This window comes from Solea solea, chromosome 11 (assembly GCF_958295425.1).
Source record: "Solea solea chromosome 11, fSolSol10.1, whole genome shotgun sequence".
Taxonomy (NCBI): Eukaryota; Metazoa; Chordata; class Actinopteri; order Pleuronectiformes; family Soleidae; genus Solea; species Solea solea.
Window position 1 is genome coordinate 9,689,704 of NC_081144.1, and position 25,113 is coordinate 9,714,816.

General features: G+C 38.8%; 2 protein-coding genes and 1 long non-coding RNA gene across 5 annotated transcripts in view; 1 reads left to right on the forward strand and 2 right to left on the reverse strand.

The window, feature by feature from the left end:
* The window catches only part of hnf4a (hepatocyte nuclear factor 4, alpha), a 19,676-nt gene extending 13,407 nt beyond the window's left edge, over window positions 1-6,269 (reverse strand). The window contains exon 1 of the mRNA XM_058642892.1: window positions 6,124-6,269. Coding sequence (XP_058498875.1) covers window positions 6,124-6,172 — 49 coding nt within the window. The 5' untranslated portion in view covers window positions 6,173-6,269. The remainder of the gene's footprint in view (window positions 1-6,123) is intronic.
* LOC131468527 (uncharacterized) overlaps window positions 1-16,788 on the forward strand; it is an 18,601-nt gene extending 1,813 nt beyond the window's left edge. Inside the window, exons 2-3 of one of the 2 annotated variants that reach the window (XR_009241724.1) lie at window positions 8,600-8,703; window positions 16,682-16,788. This is a non-coding gene — a long non-coding RNA (uncharacterized LOC131468527). The remainder of the gene's footprint in view (window positions 1-8,599; window positions 8,704-16,681) is intronic. The other variant, XR_009241723.1, reaches the window with a different exon arrangement.
* Window positions 8,118-17,704, reverse strand: r3hdml (R3H domain containing-like). Of its 2 annotated transcripts, XM_058642893.1 has the most exons (6): window positions 17,414-17,704; window positions 16,698-17,081; window positions 16,027-16,145; window positions 9,732-9,834; window positions 8,988-9,103; window positions 8,118-8,674 (listed from the first exon to the last, which is right to left on the reverse strand). In XM_058642893.1, the coding sequence occupies exons 2-6, from the start codon at window positions 16,998-17,000 to the stop codon at window positions 8,539-8,541; spliced, it is 777 nt and encodes a 258-aa protein (XP_058498876.1). In that variant the 5' UTR covers window positions 17,001-17,081; window positions 17,414-17,704; the 3' UTR covers window positions 8,118-8,538. The 2 variants fall into 2 exon arrangements, with proteins under 2 accessions (XP_058498876.1, XP_058498877.1); XM_058642894.1 differs by having other exon boundaries at window positions 16,698-17,704.
* Between the last annotated feature and the right edge of the window lie 7,409 nt (window positions 17,705-25,113).

Genomic DNA, 25,113 nt, shown 5'->3' on the forward strand with positions numbered 1-25,113 from the left:
TTTAGCTTGAAAGCAACTTTTATTTCGCAAACCTTCTCCGTCATCACAGGTCCAGTCTGACTGAAAGCGCAGCCTCTGTGCACCAAATAAGTAAACAATTGCATCAATAAACACAGAGACCATTGCAAGACGTAAATCAATCACAGCACATGATAAGGGACGGCAATCATTAACTCTGTTTTGCTGAGAATTCATTTTGCTGCTGGCGCGATCACCTCTGTCAGCACCTCTGCTCTGAGCACTTTTAATCTCTTTGATACTCTGTAGGTGCTTCAGTCACCAGCCAGTCCAGAGACATTTGACCTCCTCTGCTTGAATAAAATAGTAACCTAAATGTTTGAATCAATATGACCTCAAACATACACACAAACAACACGAGAGAGGAATTCAAAATTCTCTTTTTGTGATTGATTATCAGTCATCTACCATCCTGTACTGTAAACAGCCAGTTACTGGCATCATGATGCATTTCAGCGTTTCACCACATCATTTAGCTCACTGTTCATTACGTGCTGCTCTCTCACACCATCTTCTGCTCAGTCTCATTTTTGTATCACTACAGTAAAAAGTCTCAGGGCACCACCGGCTTTGTTATATTTATGTCTGTCAATTTCAAATTCTGTGATCATCTGCATTCGGATTGGGAATGATGTGACTGAAAGGCGGTCTTCTATATGAGTAAGCCGTCAATGTGTTTAACTCAGATAACATGTGTGAGTAAAGCACGTCTTGAATGAACCTGGATTAATCAACCTTTTTCACATCAGATATTTTTCAAAATAATAGGTTCTAACATTAACATTGATGAGGGATCCAGTTGGGTCGTGCTATTGTGCAAGTGTAAGAGTAGGTCGCACTAAATAATCGTTACTTTAACCTGTAGAAACTGTTTTTGTTTACTAAGTTACTGGATGTGTTCCAATAAAGTGATTGAGAAATGATACTGTATGGTCATTATAGCATTATGAAAACAACAATATCTAATGGAGACTGAATACTTTTGTACAGTACTGCTGTGTAATGCCACCTACCAAAATATTTCAAGTGGTGGAAAAAGCTATAACAGGAAAAAAAGTGTTCTATATTAGTAAAGGAACTCGTACATACACTATTGCAAATGACCTATTTTCAGTGACTTCAGGCGAGCTTCTTCTTGATTTTAACTACAGAATCTATGGTGCATTTACAGCATATTTGAGAGGGAAATCATGTTTGCTCTTTAGTAACAACACCCTTGAATAATGACATTTTTTTTAGCATCATTTCATTAGTATTAGCATCAAACTACCACAGTATAGAAACATTTAACAATTAAATTAACTTTATGTTGGATTTTATTTTATTTACCAGAATCTGGAGTTTCATTTTATCTGTCCCTCATTTTGTATAACAGGTATAACATTAAATGACCTCAAATAGGTGTTGAAATGCAGTATTTTAATTAAGGTAAATATTTATTATGGCTAAACAAATGTTCTACATTCATTTTTAGTATTATTATTATTATTATTATTATTATTATTATTATTATTATTATTGTTATTATTATTATTATTATTATTATTATTATTATTATTATTATTAATAATAATTATAAATAAAAAGTATAAACATTATTATCATAATCTGTCTACATGTTACGTTACACTGTTATCATCTCTTTTCACATTTGATTATTACATGCATCCATGAGTAAAATCAGAATCTGGAACTTTAACAAGATGCCAAATATAGTATATTATGAAGAAAACAGTATAATAGCGTGAAGTATAAAGTGGCATTAAATGAAAATGAAATGAAAATTTCTTCCCTTAAAATGTGTAACTCACATTTGTACTTAAGTCTGGTTCTCCAGTGTGCAATACAATGTGTTCTATACTGTCTGTCCTAGAAACCTGGTGTCTCGACTGAAAGTAAATAAAATCACTACTTACTACCACCATCGTGTGGACACAAAGTGTAGCAAATCCATTCCCTCAAGATATTGTTATCCAAAAAAACCAAAAACAAATTATGACCCTGGATGTTCGTCCCCGTGAGGCAAATTCACACTTGAGTCAATAATTGCAACTTTTTCAAAAACGTTTCTTCAAATCACGCAGTTACATCAGCTTTGTGCTTAATTTTAGCCTCCAGCAGCTTAACTTCCCACGGCTCAGCTCATTGTTAATGGAATAACGTTTCAATTGTTTTCTTTACCTGTGTTAGTGAAGCACAGCGCTCCATGTTGGCCGTACATCCCTGTGAAGGCCGAGCCCTGACAGTGAGCCGGCCAGCTGAGTGATGAAGGTCCATGAGCCTCAGCGGCTCTCTCAGGCCCGGCCAGGCTGAGAGGAAGCTGGGCCACTGTTAATGGACGGTGCTGTTTGACGGGGCCACTGGCCGAGCTGTAAGGGTCCACATTACCCAGGGATAATCCCCTAATGCCTGTCACAATGAGATTTGATTGGACGCCTGAAAACGTGGATTAATAGTATCAAGTGAACCGTGTGTAATATCTATCCTCCAAACAGGCAGGAAGGCAGCAAACTGGCCTCTGTGAAGCATCTCAGAGGTCCATGTAATTTGACTAAATAACAGATATTATTTCAGTAAAGATTAAATTACAATTCATTACGTGAGTGGTTAGTTCACCAGCATGATATACGGTGTCTTTTCTACAGCACAAGGTTTACATATGTATTCTGTGCAGTTTGATTCACATTCTTTATTTTAATACATATTCTTTTAGAATAGAAAACATAAATGTCTGTTGTTGCTGTCTGTTGTTCCTCTCTGTTGTATTTGTTGCTTTGTGAGGACAAAAGATCAAATAAACCATGCGGAGTGAGGACATTTTGGCTGGTCCTAACATCTTTAAAAGGGGCTATTTTTGGGGTTACTAACTGGTTTAGGCTTAGGGTTAGAATTGGGTTTAGGTAAGGGTTAGATGTGATGGTTAAGGTTAGGGTAAGTGGCTAGAGTGTGCATTATTTTTGTTTATAAGTGTCCTCACTGTGAATGAAGTGCATGTGGATTAGGGTTAGGGAATGTATGTGTGTCTATACTTGTATTTATATCTTTGTGAGGTTAAAAAAAATATTTGTGAGGACATTTTGACCTTGTGGGGACATTTTGTCTGGACCCCACAACTTTAAAGGGCTTTTTTCAGGGTTAAGTTTCAAGTTTTCATTTGCCATTATACAGAGTAAGTGGCATCTTACTCTGAAATGAATCTTACGCAATATCCTCAAACATCTTGCTGCTACAGGAACCGATGACAAGACCGTGCTCTGTTGTGAGTCTGTTGCTGTTATTATGAATTGTTAACTTGTGTGTAGAGGAACCAGGCTGTCAGAGTCATTCGGCTTCATATGCAAACAGGTGTCTGTCGTGTGGCTGTTGAACGGCTGTTGTCATGTTTACATTCACCCACAGGCTCTGCCAGCAGCACAGCCAGGGAGTTTATCCAGGCTGTGACCGTTGAGCAATTTATCCCACGTGTGTCTTGCACAAAGTTGTGTTTTATGTAAGCGGTTAACGGTTACCTTGTCATGGTAATTTAAGGACTTATGGGGTAAATAAAACAACCTAAAAAGTTTTTGTAAATCTTTGCAGATTAGATATAAAAACGTTGTCACATTTTATCAGTGTGATTAAAAAAAACAACAACAACATCCAGAGACAGCTGTGATCTGTTGGAGAATATAAGAAATCTGTGGAATTGGAAACATTTTGTTACGACCAACAACACACACAGGGATTTGCTGTTTGGACAAAGAGGCATAGTATAAACCGATGTAGGCCAAAAAGAAGCTTAGAGCAGACTGCTGCCAAAGAATGTATTTGTAGCATATTTTAAATGTCCTGGTTTTCTTGAGCGTACTGTGAGCGAATATTTTCAGAAAATGTTCCTTAAGCACAGTCAGACTTCATTTTCAAGCCAGAGATGAGGCATCCTTCTGGACTCATATTTAAATACACGTTACAGTGGCAGACTGACGACTGTGTCCATGCATGAATACATATCTCTGAGGGAAACACAGGACTCGTAGTGTTTTACCAGATTTGGGACAATTCTGGAAACAAATGAATCTTTTGATAGATAACAGATTATACATGATGGTGACATGTATATAGTATCATTAGTGATTAGTGCTAAACACTACAGCTAAAATGTTCTCTATTCTTACATGACAGTGGGTTTCATGATGCACAGTACACATCCATTATTACTGTAACGTTACAATCTTTAGCTCTTGTTGTAGTGTTGTTAATGCATTGTCTTCACTTTTGGAGAGAACTGATTCCTCTATGTAAGGAGCCCAGCTGATAAATGTGATCAATATGTTTAATGTATTATTATATTGGTGGTTTTTTTATATTATTTTTCACATGGAGGAAGCTAATGTCGCTTATTTGTAGTTTTATTCAACCTTCAAGACTTTATGATCTTTAAAGATGTGTTTCTTTTTAACACTATGCTCATTGACTCATTGCCATGTCTCTACCACTGTGTTTTCATTCAACATAAAGGCTTCATATTAAGATGATGTCACAAAAGCACAACTGGAGAATAATAATAATGATTGTTGTTGCTATGGCACAGGTGGTCACTGGGAACAAATTAGCAGCCCGGTCGACTGCACTACAGCAGTTTGACATCTAATACTGGGAGTAGTCTCACTTATAGGGTGTTTATCATTTATTTCCTGTTCATATTTTACACTGCAAAGTCTTACAGAGTTTACAGTTACACGTAACTGAGTGTGATCTGTGACTGCAGTGTGTCACATTTGCAGGGAAGGGAAAACAAGAAGCCTAATATTGCTATGGCGGCATGTGTGCAGATTCATTTTGCTGTGATTAAACTAATACAGCAGAGGGAAAATAAATGGAAACAGGGATAGAAGGAAAAAAAAAGGTTGCTGAGCTGAGTCTTTAAAGCTGCAGCGGGCAGAGGAACAATTGTTAAAATAATGTTTTGCATTCATGAATCTCTGTCATGACCTCCTGTTATGAGATGATGCACTGATGAACTTGTTTTATGCACAGCAAATGACCTCAGGTGACCTCTCCACCTCTGTAAACTCTGTGCTGATTGTGATACACATTGTATTGCATTTAGTGTCCAACTGTCTTCTAGACTTGTCTTCTGTTTTTAGTTTTCTTTGCAGTGTAGCAAGTCATTGCTGCTAAAAGGGACCTGTATGCAGAGTAGGCGTTGTGGGACAGCCAATGGGAGCGCTCGCTGTCTCTATGTACTGCCTTGTGATTGGTTAAAAGCTCCTCTGACACTATACAGACTTAGCCGTCAAACTGTAAACAGAGCCAAGAAGAGGAGCGGAAGTGTCCTCCTTCCTGAGATTCCTGGATTCACATTATACTAAAAGCTTGTTATGGATTTATTGATGATGAAAGGCTAAAAGTCCCACCTACTATACCTTTAGAGATATTCAGTAAAAGAGGAAGCTTCAGGAAACATAAAGCAGAGTTTTGTGGAAATGGGTTTGCATCTCCACATCTCACTGTCACATGCAAATCATCAAATGAATGACCACAGGAGTAAACACAAGAAGAAAAAACACCCACTGTTACATCAGTGTGAGAGGTTCACCCTCACTCAGGACACAAGAGAGATCGATGGAGATTTCTGTGATCTTAAACAATTCAAAAACTCAACTGTGTAACCATGAGACTGTAACCATGGCTAAAGGCAAAGCTTCATCAAAGTGCCATTATAGCTTTGTGAAGTGTGTCTCACCAGGTTCAGAAAAAGAAATACATCTGAATTCATTGGTACAACAACTTAAATGATCCTGCTCCCAGACTCTCGCTGCCCTGACATCTCAAAAAAACCACAGCAACATCACCATCAGGCCCAGCTCCCATGGCCTGTTTTTAATAACCTCAAGACCTGTGACACACCTCCTGGATTACAGCCGTGTGAAAAAGCCAGACACAAATGGCGATGATACCTCCACTGTAAATCCGACATGATCCAGCAGAGCTCTGGAAGCAAACGGCTGCTGCAAAAAGCCTCAAAAAGGAAAGAAAAGGCAAGCAGCTGCCACACTCAGCCTTTTTTTCCTTCTGACTGGACCCACTCGGCAAAGTCGCTAAAAACACAAAGTACGTACTCACCAAATGGAAGTTCCATACTTGAACTGACTTGCGTGTTTACATTGACCATGTCGTCCTCAGCCTCCTCTCACGCATTTGTTTTAAATCCACTTTTCCCTTCCTCACCATAAGGTGTAAAATGTGGAAGTTTGGCGCAGGGTGCCGTGGTGTGAGAAGGGTGTTGTTGCAAGGTAAGGCCGGTGTTGCTGCTGTTATCTTATTGATTTTCCTAATCTGGGCAAATGTGGGTGGGGAGGTTAAACAGTAACTAGGCTCGTATGGACACCAATCTATATAGCAGCTGTAACTATGGCAACATGATGATAGAAACTCAAATAGACATAAAATGATTATGTGCTTTTCCCTTTTTCTCATCACCAAACAATCGTTTCTTCACATACAGACATGGGAGTGAATAAGAAGTAGAATTTATACAGAAAGGCGAGAGAAAGGAAGAGGGTGGGGAATAACATAAAAGACAGAGGAGTGGAGTGTACTGAGGGTGGCAGCTAACAAACTGTGTATGATAGATGACTGACGTCACCACTTGTTTTGACTCGAGTCACACTCATCTTAACCTGTCCAACACAGCGTTGAGACATGTACAGTTGACCTGTGAATGTCCAGACATCAAGTGAAGTCAAATGTCATGTTTCGTTATGTCTATTTAAATGTCAAGTCCTTCGTTCGTTATTTTTGCTATTTCATGTGTACCTAAAGCCGGGATTCTCTGCAAAAATTTCATTATGTCTCATAATGACAATAAAACTTCTTGAAATCTTGAAATCTACATTCTCTCATAACTGCTTTAATTCAGGAAAACTGCTCATATTATATACAATTATTTATATATAAAATGAATGCTGGTGCTGGACATCACAGTCAATATTCATATTCAGGATGTACCACTGTCACATTGTATAACCTCACCAGTGTTTACGTGATATTTACCATCACGTAAGTAAATAAATAAGACATTTTACATTTACTTGCTTATTCTTTGAGGGTTTGCAGTGGGAGCCGGATCCACTTCACATGTCAGTGTAAGTCATGGACAGTAATCATCACAGGGCCCGTATACGTATACAGAGACAAGCATTCACACTCATTTACACACCCACAGTCAATTTAGAGTCTCCAACCTGCAATCTGTCGGTCTCTGGACTACAAAGAGAGAGAGGAAGTGGGAATCCTTTAAACTGGCCACCTTTTTGCTTAACTTATTATCACTGACACAAAAACTTCATAAATGTAATTGTTTTTAAATTAGAATAGGGAGTGGCTCTGATCCAGGAAGTGCCATTAAGCTTAAATAAAGTTTCATAGGCATACATACACACTCCTTTCATCCAACTAACATAAAGAGACTAGTAAAGATTTGGAGTAAACACTGAGTCAACAGCATAGAAACTTGCCTTGCTTTGTCAAAAATAAATAAATAAATAAAACCACCTCCCAGAATATCAAATGCAAACGGATTAACATGTTTCTTGTTGTTCCTTGTTTATTCAATCTATTTTAGTAACTGGTGTAAACCTCACTGTCGTGTCAGGATAAAGACACAGACTGTTCCATGAAATCTCTTTAGGATCTCACCAAACAGACGAGGAATGGCTTCTTATCCATTGAGCTTCAGATGTGCAAGTGTCAAGTGGTTTCACCAACAATATAAATCATACACACAATCACCATACTTACTCCCCCAGTATTTTACATGTTTGGTAATTAGTGGTCGTAGTGTGAGTGCGTGTCCAGGAACAGACCAATCTGGTTCCCTCATATTTCAGACCATAAAATCTGCATTAGTCTGCAGTTTTACGGCAGTGAAAGTCTCTGAGTGGTAAATGGGGAGATGTAATGAGCTGCAATGTAGGACAGAAAACTTCCTGCTGCAGCAGTCAATAAACAGTGTAGTGAACAGCAGATTATGCTTAGAGATAAATATCTTCATCAGGCTGCTAATAACTTAATTCATAGTCAGTCGTGTAAAAAAAACAAAGAAAAAACATCCATGAATTCCACACATTCTGGTTCACTATTGTAAACAATATTTTATTACTCAGGTTAGAAACTAAATCTATAACTTCCATGTTTACAGTAATTACAATCTGTACAACAAAAGTGCTTCATTTTTTTGTTTTATCAATGCCTCTCAAAACTCATAAAAAACAGTGCAAATACATCACGTCTTCAGGAAGTAGGTTTAAAAAAAAAAAAGGATTTGTCTGAGACACGACAGACAATAGCAATGCAAATATTAACAGTCATTTCTACTATACTAATACTGTGTATGAATCATTTTTAATAAAGATTTACTTTGTGGCTAACTGAACTGCTGTGTCAGTGTTTTTGTGTTAGTTTGTTAAAGCTGGACTTCGCATGAAATATGACTGTGTATCTAATCCATTAAAACACTTTTTCAAACACAGTTTTGTGTTAATATCTTGAAATCTTTCTTCTGGTTTTTGTGTTTGTTGAGCACTGATTTCTCCAGCAGGAGCCGCCATAGCTGGAGGGACAGACGGAACAAGGCCTCCCAGTCTTATACGGAGCTTCACCCGCCCAGTTTCCCCTGAAACAAATATGAGTTCAGTGTAAGCTGTAAGGCCCCATCAATACATGTTATTGCATTTTTATCTTTTTGAGTACGTAAAATTATTTGTGTGGGTAAAAAACACCAGGTCTGTCACTATGATACTGTATATCATGATGGTAGAAGTGGTAAGAAGTCACAATACTACAGTCTAAAAACCAGTAATATAGAAATATTGATTATTCGCTGAATAATTTGACTCATAATCACCAGACTACTGCAGTATACAGTTGTACGTGTACAGTGTAGGTGGGACTGGATACCATGGATAAGGTGTTGAAAGTCCTCTTACTTTATAGAGTAGTTGCAAACCAGCAGTGTGGCCTCCCTCCAGCTGCTCCCAAACACGTGCACACTGGAACACTTCCTCACAGCACATCCCACTCTGCTGGTGCTCGCCCACACCATCTGACAGGTGCCACAAGACACATTAAGAGTCAGTCACAACCACATAATCAGAATAACTCAGTCTCATGATGACGATATGTTAATATCAAACAGCAATGCTTCTTTTCATTTCAAACAGGAATGTAACATGTAATGTTAATCCTGAGATTAAAACGTTTTAAAATATTTAGCTCAAAGATAAAAATACATTTATCCTTTTTATCATCCCCCCATATTAACTAAGTTTGTATTACTATAAACTACTTTGTCAGACAAAATTCTAAATTCCTTAAGCTTTAGTCCAAATTTTATAACTGAAACACTTTTTTTCACAGGGCACAGGTCAGGTTGATTGTTATTCACTGCTTCATGTCTGAATCACCTGTAGAAAACACTAATTATTATCATAATGAACCTCATAGGTTGGCAGTAAATAAATAAACTAAATAAATTACTTCAGTCCTGCAAGACTTTTCCTTTTTCAGACTTTATTAACGGCTACTGGGTCATGAGAGGATTTTTCATATAAAGTGTTTTACAGAAAATAACAGTAGCTTGGAATAATATCACACTGTGGTTAAAAAAACGAAATTTTCTGAATGTGCAAATGAAAAATAAAATACATTCCGACTTGATAGACATACTGTACCTGAGTGTAGTGAGAGCAAATAGATCCAGTGCATCTGTTGGGGTAAGAGAAGTGATGCCTCTCATCATACCAGGTCCTGATCAGGTCAGTGATAGACTGGTACCTGTCACATACAGCACACATTCACTCAGTCACCTGTGAGTATTTTATTTGCAAAAAAAAAAAGAAGATGTCTCACAATGCATAATTATTTCATTAACTTTTTTTTTTTTTTTTTTTTTTTTTTTTTTTTTTTTTTCCAACTTTATTTATAATTTTTCCATATCAAAAGTATTTATACAAGCATTTATTACACAAGTTGTCAACCCTGCCCCCCACCCCCCACCCCCCATCCAGGTGGCATCCCCACAAATATATTCACACTGTACAAACTACTAACCCGGTAACACAACATGGAAAAGGAAAACACAAAAACAAATAAATATAAACAAATACAAAAACACACACCAACAAAAATGACTCAAACGATCTATAGCGACGAGTATGGTCGTAACACCAACAATTCGGACTTCTGGTACAGGAATAAAAATAAAAAATAAAGAGTAAAAAATATCGCAACATCAGAATCTGGGTATCAAGAAGACCAGGGCCACTACCCAAGCAAAATAAAATTAAAATAAATGAATAAAAACAAGAGGTCACGTAAAAGGCAAGTTCCTGACATGGGTCATGAATTGTGACCAAGTTTTGTCATATTTACCCTCCAACCCCTTTACTGTATACCTAATTTTTTCTAGAGCTAATCCCAGCATCACCTCTCTGATCCAATGAACATAGGAAGGGGGATTCTTTCCCTTCCAATTCAGCAGTATCAGACGGCGGGCATGTAACGATGCATAGGCGAGTGCAGTTTTGTGGAGATGTGACAACATTAGCTCATCACTGACTACACCGAAGATAGCTAACAGCGGGTCAGGTTGCAGTATCTTGCCAGGTATTGCTGAGAGTGATTGAAAAACTGACGACCAAAAAACGTACAATGATGGACATGACCAAAACATGTGTCCCAAAGAAACAGGAGAATACTGACATCTTGGACAGTTAGGCGCAACATTCGGATACAACTTAGCCAGTCTGTCATTAGAATAATGCAACCTGTGAACAACCTTAAATTGAATCAGGCCATGTCTAACACAGAGAGAAGATGTGTGTATGCGCTGTATAGCCTTTTTCCACATGCCCTCCGGTATTGTTTCTCCAACATCTCCTTCCCAGGCCGCCTTAACTTTGTCCCACATTTGAGGGCAACTATTCAGAACCAATGCATAAATCCTAGATATTGCTCCTTTATTAAATGGATTTACATTAAGGACAGAATACATTAGATCTTTCGAAGGTGAAGACGGATACCCTGGGAAATATTTAGAAGCAAAACTACGAGCCTGAAGGTACCTGAAGAAATGCTGTTCTGGTAGATTATGATCTTCACATAAAAATTTAAATGATGCGAAGCCATCATCAGTGAAGAGATCTTGAAAGTAGACCAAGCCTCTTCTATGCCAAACTGCAAATGCCTGGTCCATTTGAGATGGTGCAAAAAGATGATTAGACATTATTGGAGAGAGGCTACACATATTTGTCATATTAAAATGCTTTCTGAACTGACGCCAAATCTTTATCGAATTTTGGACCACCAAATTTGAGTTCAGATCAAATGATTTGGTATCCTGGGGGAGAGGGGCAGTTAAGATTGAAATTGGGGAAACAGAGAGTGTAGCTCTTAATTCCATATCCGTCCACACCGGACCCTCCCTATCCGCAAACATGGTTATCCAGTATGTGAGCTTGACAATGTTAGCTGCCCAATAGTAAAATAGGAAGTTAGGTAAACCCAAACCACCATCGGACTTAACTCTCTCCAGGCTTGCCTTCTTTATACGCGCAGGTTTATTATTCCATATGAACGAAGAAATAAAGCGATCCAGCTGGGCAAAATAAGATTTTGGAAGAAAGATGGGAACCATTTGAAATAAATAGAGAAACCTGGGCAATACAGTCATCTTCACAGCATTTATCCTTCCTGCCAAAGAGAATGGGAGTTTTGACCATCTATCTAAATCAGTTTTGGTACGGTCCAGAATAGACCTGTAGTTATATCGAAAGATATCCTTAATTGAACCTGCTATCTCTATCCCTAAATAAGTGAATTTATTATTTTCTATTTTAAAAGGCAGATTTTCATAAGCGATCTGTCTTGCCAGATCATTCAATGGGAATAACAAAGATTTTGACAAATTAACTTTATATCCTGATATGCTACTAAATTTTTGCAGCAAGATGAGAAGATAGGGCATACTCTCGATTGGGTCTGATATTTGCAAGAGCAGATCATCAGCATAAAGCAAGGTTTTATGTTTTGTATCTCCCCTGGATATACACTTAATCCTGCTCTCTGACCTAATGGCAATTGCCAGCGGCTCAATAGCAATATCGAACAGGAAGGGTGACAGACAGCAACCCTGTCTTGTACCCCTGTTGAGCTGAAAATATTCTGAAATCAGACCATTTGTCCTGACCGCAGCCATAGGTGTTGAATATAGCACCTTGATCCAACTGCAGAAAATGGGCCCCATCCCAAATTTTCCTAGAGTTGCAAAAAGATAAGTCCATTCAATTCTATCAAACGCCTTTTCGGCGTCAAGGCTTAAAATGACTTCAGGTTGCGCTGTTGAATGGGGGGAAAATAACACATTAAATAACCGTCTCACATTAAAAAAAGATTGCCGCCCGGGAATGAAGCCTGTTTGGTCCTCATTAATGATAGTGTAAATAATAGGGTCTAATCGTTGTGCAAGGGTTTTGGTTAGAATTTTATAATCGCAGCACAGGAGACTTATAGGCCTGTATGAACCACACTTCACAGGATCCTTATCCTTTTTTAAAAGAACCGAAATCGTGGCCTGGGTGAGTGTTTGGGGTAATTGTCCTTTAGCCAATGATTCATCATAGACTGACTGTAGAATGGGTACAAGCTTAGAAGAAAATTGCTTATAAAACTCTATGGGAAATCCATCCGGTCCCGGCGCCCTTCCTGTTTGAGATGACCTGATAGCATTTGCAATTTCCTCACGTGATAATGGCTGTTCTAGAGATGACTGAGCTTCTGGAGAGAGTCTTGGGGTATCCAGGGAATCAAGAAACGAATGAATCTCAGGTGAGCTAGTATCTACCTCCGACTGATACAAAGAAGAATAGTATTGTTTAAATCTGTCGTTAATGACTCGGGGGCAGTGAGATATCGTGTCAGCACCTGTATCAATTCCTGGGATCATTTGTTCAGCTGACTGCTGTTTAAGTTGAAGCGCAAGAAGCCTCCCCGCCTTATCTCCATGTTCATAATACACCTGTCTGGATTTAAAAATGTTTTTTTCCGCTTTGTATGTCATAAGAGTATCAAATTCGGCTTGTAACAGTAATTTCTCCTTAAACAGATCTGGCGTAGGTAAGAGAGCATAGCGTCCGTCAATATCGGCAATTTTGCCAGCCAACACCTTAAGCTGTTTGGAGCGCTCCTTATTCCTATGTGCCACATAAGAGATTACTTGTCCCCTAATGTAGGCCTTCATAGACTCCCACAAGATCCCCCTTGACACATCTTGTGTGTCATTAATTTCCAAAAAAAAATCAATCTGATTATTGATAAATGTTCTAAAACGTTCACATAAAAGTAATTGAGGATCTAGACGCCAAGTTCGCTGGGGTGCTACATTAGCTGGAAAAATTATATCCATCTGGACCGGGCTATGATCTGATAGCACTATACTATGATAATTACTTTTGGAAATTAAGGGAAGTAGCTGATTGTCTACAATAAAGTAATCAATCCTGGAGTAGCTATGATGAACAGGAGAAAAGAAAGAAAATTGTTTCACATCTGGGTTTTTTATCCGCCAGGGGTCTGATAAACCATAAGAATGAAGGAAGGAGTTAATGGCCACTGCAGCTGATGAGAGAGTGTTATTAAGCCTGAGTCGTGACCTATCAAGCTGGGCATGAAGGACACAATTAAAATCTCCCCCTAGTATCAGTTTGTAGGAGTTAAGGTCCGGGAGAGATGAAAAGAAATCAACAAAGAACTGTGCATTGTCCCAATTTGGTCCATAAATGTTAGCCAATATCAATGGTGTATTAAATAGTTTACCCACTACAACAATATATCTACCGTTAGGGTCTGATATTACCTCAAAGTGTTCAAATGGAATCCCCTTCCTAATTAGAATAGCCGTTCCCCTGGCTTTACAGTTAAAGCGAGAATGATACATTTGTCCAATCCACTTGCAACTTAGCCTTTTTTGGGAATTAATATTTAAATGTGTTTCCTGCAGCATTATCACATCCGGCTTTAATGATTTCAAATGACTGAATATTTTGCTCCTTTTAATCATATTATTCAGTCCCTTGACGTTCCAGCTAATGAACGAAATTTCTCCTTGTTGCTTATTTACACAATCCAGAATCACAACATAGTAATATGTAATGAACCAGTCCTGCAAGTTGGCTACATCCAAGTATGCGTGTGCATGTTTGAGTCAAACCATAAACCACAAACAATCCCAAAAATGGGCAAACAAAAAACATATAAACATACATGAACCCCTTACCATCCTGGACCCCTGAGCTGGTCTTCCTTACACCTGAGACTGCTCTACAAACTCTCCTCTCACTCCTAAGCATATAACACATCAACACTAACTCAAACTCTGCAAAGGCAGAACAGAATATAATAATAGGGCTTTCCTCAAAACATCGCTTCTGCTGCATGTGTACTGGACCTTATTTGATCACAGGCTGAAACGAAAAAATAAAAAATAAAAAAAATAAAAAGGACCACACAGAGTTGGAAGATGTCACAACTAAAGAGTAATATCAAATAAATTAGCAATACAAACAGTAATAAGGGTGCTTTTAAAACAGTGACGACTCATCCCCCATCACTAGTATTGCTGCAGATTATGCACCCCTATACATGGTTCAAACTTAAAGAGCATCCAACTGCAGTGTGGTATCTGTTATCAGTCACCTCGTACGTCAGCCTGCACAAACTAAAACAATAATAACATGCAGCATTATGGCACCTGTTTTGTCCCAGTGAATTAACTGACACTCTCCCCCGTCTCCCGTGGACACAGATTGGTCTCGATGTAGTGCTTCGCTTTGATCGGGTCTTCAAAAGATACCTGATCACCGGCTGGGGTTGTGATCTTCAGCGTGGCTGGGTATAGAAGGCCGTATTTCACGCCCGGACATCGGCGAAGCAAACCTCTCACCTCGGTGAAGATCGCTCTTTTTTTCCTAACTGCGGCCGAGTAATCCGGGTAGATGGAAAAACGCCTGCCATTGTGGGTGATGGTACCTGCAACCATGGCCTTGCGAAGAACATCCACCTTCTCCTGGAAGTAGTGGAACTTAACGATTATTGGCCTCGGGGCGACCCCATCCTTCGACCTCGGCTGCAGGCTCCTGTGCGCCCGGTCAAGCGTCGGCGTGTAGTCTAGTGCAAGCGCTTCCTTCAGCAACTCAGCCACAGCTTTCTCTGGTCGTATGTTCCCAAATCCCTCTTCCACGCCGATTAGCCTGCAGTTATCTCGTCGCTGTCGGGACTCCAAATCTTCAGTCTTATCTGTCAACCGGGATACTTGGGTAGATAATGTGTTAACTTTAGCTTCGAGCGCTACAACCCGGTTAGCATGGCCGTTAGCTTCCTCTTCGAGATCACCGATGCGAGTTGCAATTGTGGCGTTTTCCCTCCGTACTTCTTCAGTTGACTTCTTAAACTCAGCGCGCACACTCAGGATTTCCGACCTTAAATCACTCGCCAAGTTATCTATTTTCCCGTGCAGTTCACCTACAGCCGTCATCACAGACGAGTCGATCTTAGTTAGCACACTCTGCTCCGACCGCTTTATGGCAGCCATGATCGAGTCGAGATCGGGACCTGATCCCGCCTCCACAGCCGGGTCAAGACCAGGCGAGTCCGAGGCTCCCGGCCCTGGCCTCGATTTTTGAGATTTAGGCATTTCAGACTGCAAAACCCGGTTGAAATGAAGAACTTAGCACTTTAGAGACACGGTAATAATGGAAAAAAACAAGGAAGGGAGGAGAAATATTAAATAAATGTCCATTCTAAGCAGAGCTCACAAAGTCACGTCCTCACATGTCGCTGCTCCCTTGCGCCCCTCATTAACTTTTTAAGTAGCACTTTTCAAAACCTGGCGGCAGAGTGCTTAACAGAATAATCATGTAATAACATAATACAAATACAGAAAGACCTTTCTGAACTGATCTCTTACCGTACCTTCCTGAGGTGATCGAGAGGTTCTGACCCATGTATTTCATGGCTTGTGTTGGACCGTGATCCCAAATGCACAGTGAAGCCCATGAGTCAGCTGACTTAGCCAATCCCTCATCCCAGAGCTGTGGAGATGAGGAGATCCGGAGAGAGAGATTTTATTTACAGTGAAATTTACAAAAATCTGATCTTTTCCCAAGATCAACACAGCAAAGACAACAGCTTTGTGTTGTCTTTAAAAGTTCCACACAATAAACACATATATGGTTTTGATAGTTTAGACAGAACATCTGAAGTTTGTAATTCAATTACTATTTTTAATATTTTCTCTTAAATCTCTAATGTCTCTTCTGTTGTTTGTTAATGTGCCATTAAGATAAAAGTGATGTGCTTTGTCTTTGATATCCAAACAGTTAGGGTTGTATTATAAACACATCTTCTTTTATTTAACTGTTGTAGGCTACACATCTTCACAACTCCAAACAGAAATGAGAACATTTATGTAGCAGACTTCTAAAACATCACATTGGAACAAACCCATTTTATTATAACAATGAGAATAATAATAATAACAATAATAATAATAATAATAATAATAATAACTGTAATTTCAGATAATAAACCAAAAACCATCACTTCTTTGTGTCCCTTTCATTGACAGCTCACTGTGTTCTCACCATGTGCTCCATATTAGCCGCAGGGGGAAAGACTTGAGAGCGGACTCGGTTGTGATAATCCAGCAGGGCATTTATCTCCCTGGATGAAATGGCTCGCTTACGCCTGCTGTGAGACACACTGCTCGCTGTGGCGAGCAACTTGAAGTCAGAGTGCATCTCACTTCCAGCTCTGGTCACGTTGAGATGCTCTGTGGTGCCTGACCGCACAGCAGCGGCGGCAGCAGCAGCAGCAGCAGCTCCCATGTGGGGCATCATCCACAGGGTGGCAGCCAACAAAAGCTGAACACAAATAGCAGCATCCATCTGAGCTCTGTGGAGGAGAGAAGGGCAGCAGCAGCACCACGTCACCGCAGAAGTCTGAGGAGGATTATGTGCTTTTAATCACTGTAAACATGGAGAGAGAGAAAACAGGCAGCTCAGTAAACTTCATGTCATCCATTAAACAAGAATGTGAAATGTTTTCATAAAATGTACTTGTGTTATTAAATCAGATAGGAATAGCATGATTTTCATTCACTTTTCTGACTTGAGCAGTGTCTAAGTGTCACATATTTAACTTAATATGTATTAAATGATATTACACTTTAATAGTTATATTATAGGCTAACAATCACAATCCAAGGAATGAATTAATGTGCAATTAATTCATTAATAATATGTGTTCAGTGAGCAGCCTTTGATGAAAAGAAAAGAAAGAAAAAGGAAGAGTATCGTACCTTCATCAGTGGATCAGATGAGACGTAGAGAGGCAGAAGAGACCCTCACCTCAGTGTGAGCCTTTGCAAACAAGCTGGTGTGTCGTGTGTGGCAGGGAGTTTTAACTGGGCCAAGAAACTGTTCTGACGCACAAGACCCGCCTGTACACTCTTTCCTCTTCTTTCCTAAACTTACAGTCTGTCCCTTTCCTTTTTTCCCCCCTCTCTCCACTGCAGTGAAAATTAAATACACAGGAAATTGCCTTTTCAAAACAGACTCAGACAATCATAAAATATGATTATTTTACATTGTCTTTTATTTGTTTTATGGTGGGAATCAATGACGCTTTAGTTAGTTCAAAACATCTGGAAAACGTTGGATATAAAAATGTTGCGCATTGACTTATACATTGCAAGGGTTTATTAATCAGCAGCATCATAAGAGATTAAAAGAGATTATAATATATATCTTAATACAAGTATCCAGTTATGGATGCATCACAAGTGAAGTATATATATTATACATTTCCAATAGTCAAACTGAGGGTGTGTGGGGGCAAAATAACCCATTTGCATGAGGCTTTTTTATATGCATGTTGTATACATATAGAAACAAAACAATTGTATATACAGTTGTTCCATTAGATATGGACCATTTCCATCATAGTTTTGCATGTAGTTATGACATCGTTTTGTTTCACCTGAGCCTCTTATGTACATATTAATATTAATGGCAGCCACAACATTACGAGTTGGCTGTGAAAAACAATTCACATCATCTTCTTTTATGTTTATTAGATTTAATTTTACTCTCCTTAACCCTGACGGCTGTCAATCAGCATGCTTTGCATATGTACGTCATCAATATTTGCCAAAATAAAAACACAATTTTGCATGGCATTAATTAGTCGACAGTTTTTCTGTATATTGGTCATGAATGCCAAGTTAGTAAAAAAACAAAAACAAGGGTTTGCTCAAATTTTTCTTCTTAATTGTTTTAAATACAATTCAGGACAATTTGAAGTTATGGAGCTGCCTCACAAGAGTCAGCTGCAGTAATAATAGAGCACATATTTTGTCTCCCCTAAGATCCCCCTGAGTTGTTTCAATAAAACACAATGAAATGTTTAAATAAGCAGGCCTTAGGGAAAGACTGAGTGATGAAGTGAAGAGAGCAGAAAAGGGAGAAAAGTGGCTGCAGAGTCAGCATTCATCTCCAGCTGTTGTTGGTTTCACAATGGGCCCCCAAAACTTATGTAGTCGACTATAAGAAGAGACTGAGGGCACTGCCAAGATACACTGCACCACCTGGCCCTGCAGCTCCTGGGGCCACAGACATCCCTGAAAACACAAATCAAAAAAAAGAGGAACAACTGGAACATTAAATCTAAGCGCCAGGATACATCGACTGAAATGTAATGCCATTGTGAAATTCCATAACACGATTGGCAGTTTTTGAAAAACCACGGCAATCACTTATTTATGCCACTATCCATAAATTATCGGTTGTTACAGACAAAGCCTGCCCTCTCAAACGTCCACGCAGTGTAAGATCACTGGAGAGATGTCATGGACTGTGATGAAGAGCTCTCTGTGCACAGAATGAAACCAACTCTTTAACTTTGGCTGAGAAGGCATGGTCCATGTTTGTTGAGCTCATACAACCTAAAAGAGTTTTGTCAAATTCTGATCCTTACACTTAAATTAAATCATTTATAGCACTTTGAAAGCATGGGACATATAAAACAAAGATTATTTATATTACTCATACTCTGTCTTAGTTACTTAGGCAAAACAAAGGGCAAAGCTTCAGGAAGAAAAAAAAAGAAGAGAATAATTTCATCAGAAATTAGAATTAGAAATAATGTCTGTAGGAGTAAATAATCAGATTTTCCTAAAGGTACTAAAAAATATAAATGCTTACATTAAAATGACAAACAATGTGAACCTGCTCACAATGACAATGACATTATTATAGTGACAATACTACTGTCTGCAGTTAAATGACTACAATAATACAATAATAATCTGTAAATATACAGACATTTGAGGCTATAAAGCTGCATAAGTAGCATAAGTCACGTATTAAAATACAAAACATACACACACAATTCAAATCATAACAAAAACATTAAATACTGCTCTTCTCCGATATGGGAAAAAGGCAGGATCAGCCAGAATGGACAGTATTCATGTTCCATTTTTCAGTCAGGTAAGTCTTTCTGAAGTCAGCCCTTCAAAGACCTGCAACATACTTCCACACAGGCTCAGCAGAGTGCTGTCAGACTTTGCAACTTTGTGTGGAAAATGCACAGAAGCGTCCATCAAAGAGGCTGCTGGGGCCTTTGGCGTCGGGAAAGTCAACAACAGTCAAGGTTCAGTCAAATCCCAGCTTTGCATGTTTCACATTAAACAGTTTGTTTTTCCGTGCACCTGAAGGATCACCTCACTATCTCTAAATCATTTTTACTAACTGCAGTTTCATGTATTGTTCTCCACTGTGAATTGGTTAAATCACGGGTCCCATAACTAATTTTCATAATCCTGCCACTGTTCAAGCGTATCCTCATTTTTTTGTATTTTCTCTCTCCTTTACTCTGACATCCCTCTGGTGTAGCTCAATCAGCCACTACAAAACTTTACTCCAAAGAGCGCCAAAGCACTCTTGAGTGTTTTAGATGTCATGTCCAAGTTAACTGCAGCCACAGCTGTCAAAGCAGAGCGAATGCCCTCAGCATATACTGTGTGGAGCAAGAATCGTCTCATTAACAGACTTTATCTTAGAACATTTCTAGTCTCAATCTCGTTTCTGTCATGAAGGCGTCATTCATTCATTCATTCATTAACTCATCCTCTACTACTTAATCCTGCACATGGGGGTCACGAGGGGTCGCTGGTGCCAATCCCAGCTGACCCTGGACAGATCGCCAGTCCATCACAGGGTCACATAAAGACAAACACATAAAAGCAACCAGAATTCTACATTTTACCTCACTCAGCCAGAGGTACAACTTTATAATCCCATCAACCCCAAGCAATGAATCATGGACCCTCAGGGGTCCCTGGACCCCACTTTGAGAACCACTGGGCTACTGTACACTGCTGCTCTGACAGGACGATGAGTGTGAGCATTTCTTACTGTGCTGAAAGCAACTTGTATACTTGCAGCGTCTGTTTAAATTTAGCAATGCCCACATGTGTGTCACTTCTGTCACATAGTTTCTATCAATTCACACGAAGGAGGAGAGAAATGTGAAATGGCAAAATAAATCACGTCTGTCAAAATGTGTGAAGGTGTGCAGGCTGACAGTGGAGTGAGTGTAGCATCATTCACTGAGCTCTTCTTTAGCTCTTCTTTAGTCTGAAGAGCAACTAAAGGTCAAGCAGTGCCGCAAGAGTAAATGTATTCAGTCATCAGTCATCAGTATAGGAAGAGGGCAGAGATGTAACTGTTGCTGTCAGGGTTTTTACTTGCATACTTTAGTCAGTTTAAAAACACAAGAGATTTCAGTCCACCATAAACTCTCAGCGAGTCGGTGTGGTTGGAACATTTGGTTTAGTTCTGGGTAAGAGACATCATTTTGTAAGATCACAACATATTTGTGTTGATACCACTGAGCTTATAATTTGTAGTTTGGGGGTTCTTATTTTTCTAAAAACATGCACATTCAATTTCTATCATTTATATGACTTTTTTTTGTTCTGTACAAGGCAGCATATTTCTGCAGCACAGAAATGTTCTTCAGGACTGTCTGGGTCAGACCTGAAACCGGTTGATCCTCTGGCCAGACCAGACCAGACGGTGTTCCCAGAGACCATCACCAACTGCAGTATGACATCATCTGTCTGGTCTAAGGCGCTGCAGGGTGCATGCATACAAAAGCTCAATGTGGCCTTGGAGTTGTCTGAAAGGTGAGCAGGAGAACTCACTGACCCCTGTATTTGCCCAAGAAGGAGCATAAAACAAACCGAGTGTGCCGAGTGTATTTGAAATTCCAGAGCCAAAGCTTTTCAGGTGTCAACTGAGTCTTTCAGCCATGACTGAGTAACAGCACAGCAGCTGGTGCCTCTCATTGGGGAATACTCTTAAATAAGATCTAAAGCTTCAGTACTTTTACAGCAACATCTAAAAAAGTGGATCGAGAGCTAATAAATGTGGAGTGATCTCTAAAAACTATAAACAAAGCTGTATTCTCAAGAACATAGATTCCAGACAAAGAACGCAGGTAAATTCATAGAGCAGGTCATTGACGAAACATAAAACTCTCAACTCTACAAAGAAGTATGTTTCGGTTTAGCATCAAAATTTTGGGATTTTGGGTAAATTTACTGATTAAGACTGTTATGACTGCTGTTAATAATAAAATGTGTAGAAATAAATCCTATCTAACAATGAGTGGCACTTGCCCCAAAAACAACCCAATGCCTTGATTGATCAAGGGCACCTTTTTTACATAAGATTTTAACATAATATGACAGCATGAGCTTGTCATGAAAGTGTGTGAAAGTGATAAAAAAAAACTTCCCACAGGAAATGAGTTACCAACCACCTTGCCAAAATTGAGTGATTAAAACAATTCACATTTGAACTTTGGTTTCAAATCACGTAAAATTCAGTGACACCCTCTGCTCTGAAACACTGGAGGAGCCAAACACACAGATTTGCCCAGCTATTCTTCTGAGGACATCATTAAAATGTGTCAGTACTGTTTTCGATTAAGTAAGCAAATGTATAGTATGGATGCTGGGGATTTGCAAAAAATCTCTCAAATTAAGTGATTTAATTTTGAGAAAAAAAAGGTAAATCCAACGCAGTGATCAGTCAGTCTTTGAAAGATAATCGAAACTATTACGGTCCATCAGACTTATTTCTCTGCAGCGTCAGCACGAAGGCAGACAGTAAAAGTGCAGTCAATGAGCAACTTCTCCTCCTGAGTGTTGCCATAACTTCAGAGCCAAGAAGAAGAGTTTGTTTTAATAATTCAAGATGACATTTTCCAACTTGCGCAAGATAAAGTTAATGTCTGCAGGAGAGTTTTTTGTTTCATCCCTCTCCTCTTTCATACCAACATGATGTGCCATCAGTGTTTACATTTAGCACGTTTTCATGAGAATATCTGGAATCAAGCAGCCAATGCTCAACCATTTCCACCATTTTAGACTTTTTCAATCTCACAAATCTGAAGTCACTTTAAATCAACTCTTTTGTTGACATGTCTGAATATGTTACCATTTAATTTAGATATGTTTGCCTGCTGTCAGAGTTTGTTGTCTGGCATCAGTGCATGAAGAATAATAAGCCAAACACCATGGCATGTCTGGAAAATTGTATTTTTTAAGAGGCTTGCTTGTTTGCCAAGTCAGAGTGCATCAAGGACAAACTTTGTCCTGCATTCAGAAGGAGATTTATAATCCTCTAGTACAATAATGACTCAGCAAGACCGGTCATAAACATATTATTTATATACTAAAGAGTCATTAGTTTCACCTTAACGAAAACACAAGAGATGAGAAACAGTGTGATCGCTCATTCCATTTGTGATGATCTTAGTTATAGTTTTTAACATGTGTCATAGACATGGTTAAAATGTCCTGTAACCTTATATTAGAGTGGCTGTATTTTGTTGTCACTGGGGAGTTTTACAATTATAAAACTATGAGCAGTTTCATGCATAATAGTGTGTTTCCCTTCTTCTACGGCCATAACACACATGGGAACATTTGTACAACATAACTACATACCGACAACATAATTCTTCTGATCAGATGAAAAGAGAAACATTAAATATTTCTAAAGAAAAATCACATCCTAAGCTTGATTTTGTTTGCCAAATGTGTAATGGTAACAAGGCGTTGACGAACTAAGCAGCTGCTTGGGGCCTCCTGATCACCAGGGGGGCCCCAATAATATATGGAGAAAAAATGAAAAACTTGATTACTAGGTTAAAATACATCAAGAGTGCAGACATGAGGACTCACCACCGTCCCTTAGACCATCACCCTGCTCCTCTTGCTCTGCACATTCTCGTGGCCTGTCTTTGTGTCCCTCTCAAAAGGTATGTTGACGCAGGCTCTGCAGGACAACGAAAATAGTTTCCTTTCAGCTGACATGAATTTATGAATGAGACACATCAATCAAAAGCCTGTTCGGTACAAAGAAGCGATGCAAAATATTGAACTATGCATCATATTTCACGAAATAGCTATGTATCAACAGTGATTAAGTTTAAAATAATTATTGTCACAGGCACAAGTGGTTATCACTAACGAGTTGAAAATTGCTCACTTAAGTTTTAAAAACCAAAGCTTCACTTTGCGTACAAAAGTGCAAATTAATACTATACTCCACTTTTGTGATTTTCCTACCCTCTATGATAAAAAAAAACAGCTTAAATGACACTGGTTTGGTGTAAATTACACAACTATAAATAATGCAATTTATAGTGTTACATTTGTATCAATAATGGTCAAGCACCGGCTACCGTTTACTGGTGGGAGAGGGGCCCAAAATATTTTCAAAGTGAGTTGTAGTAGTCCAGAAACCTTGGTGCAAACTCATCCATGGTGAAAAAGTCAATAAAGATGCTAAGGGACAGCATATTATTAGCTCATAATTAATTCTCTTTCCTGCTGTTAAAACTTTGTTTTGTCAGATGCAATACTGAGACAACACAAGTGACAATGCAAAATACTGAGTTGGCACTTTGGTTGTGAAGCTCAACTTTTGTTATTACAGTTAAATGAAAGTAAAAATGTCATTCAGCAGGATTTATACTAATGAAAGAGACAAGACCGCCACTAAAGCAGGCAGGTAAGCAGGCAAAGAAAGAAAGAAACTATTCATTTCAAAGTAAAACAGGAAACAACAAGTTCAATATGTTTAACTTTTCACTGTAAATTTAAATTTACTGTATATTAGAATTATATAAAATCAGTCTTCAATAGGTATCCCATAATATATAAATAATGTTACCATAATTCTACAGCTGTTACCACAACCAGTGAGTGAAAGTGCTTGTCAAAATAGCTGCTGTGCAAAAAGCCCATGTTATTCACTGTGTCAGGATGTAGGTCAAAGGTAAACAATGGCTTTGTGTAGCTGTTTGTTGTGCTGCCGCTCTATAAAACAACAACAATCAAAGAAATCGAAAAAGAAGAAAGAAAGAAAGAAAGAAAGAAACAATTCATTTCAAAGTAAAACAGGAAACAACAAGTTCAATATGTTTAACTTTTCACTGTAAATTTAAATTTACTGTATATTAGAATTATATAAAATAAGTCTTCACTAGGTATCCCATAATATAAATAATGTTACTATAATTCTACAGCTGTTACCACAACCAGTGAGTGCATAAGTGAGTTCATATTTGAATGAGTGGCTGGGTGAGGTAGTGGGTGTTCATCAGTGTGTCTGTGAGAAAGATCACACAAAAGGTCCAACTGAAGTCACTCAGCTTCTTGGTGAGAGTGCGGACATGAGGACTCACCACCCTTAGACCATCACCCTGCTCCTCTTGCTCTGCACATATTCATGGCCTGTCTTTGTGTCCCTCTCAAAATGTACATTGACGCAGGCTCTGCAGCACAACGAAAATAGCTTCCTTTCAGCTGACATGAATTTATGAATGAGACACATCAATCAAAAGCCTGTTCAGTACAAAGAAGCGATGCAAAATATTGAACTATGCATCATATTTCACGAAATGGCTATGTATCAACAG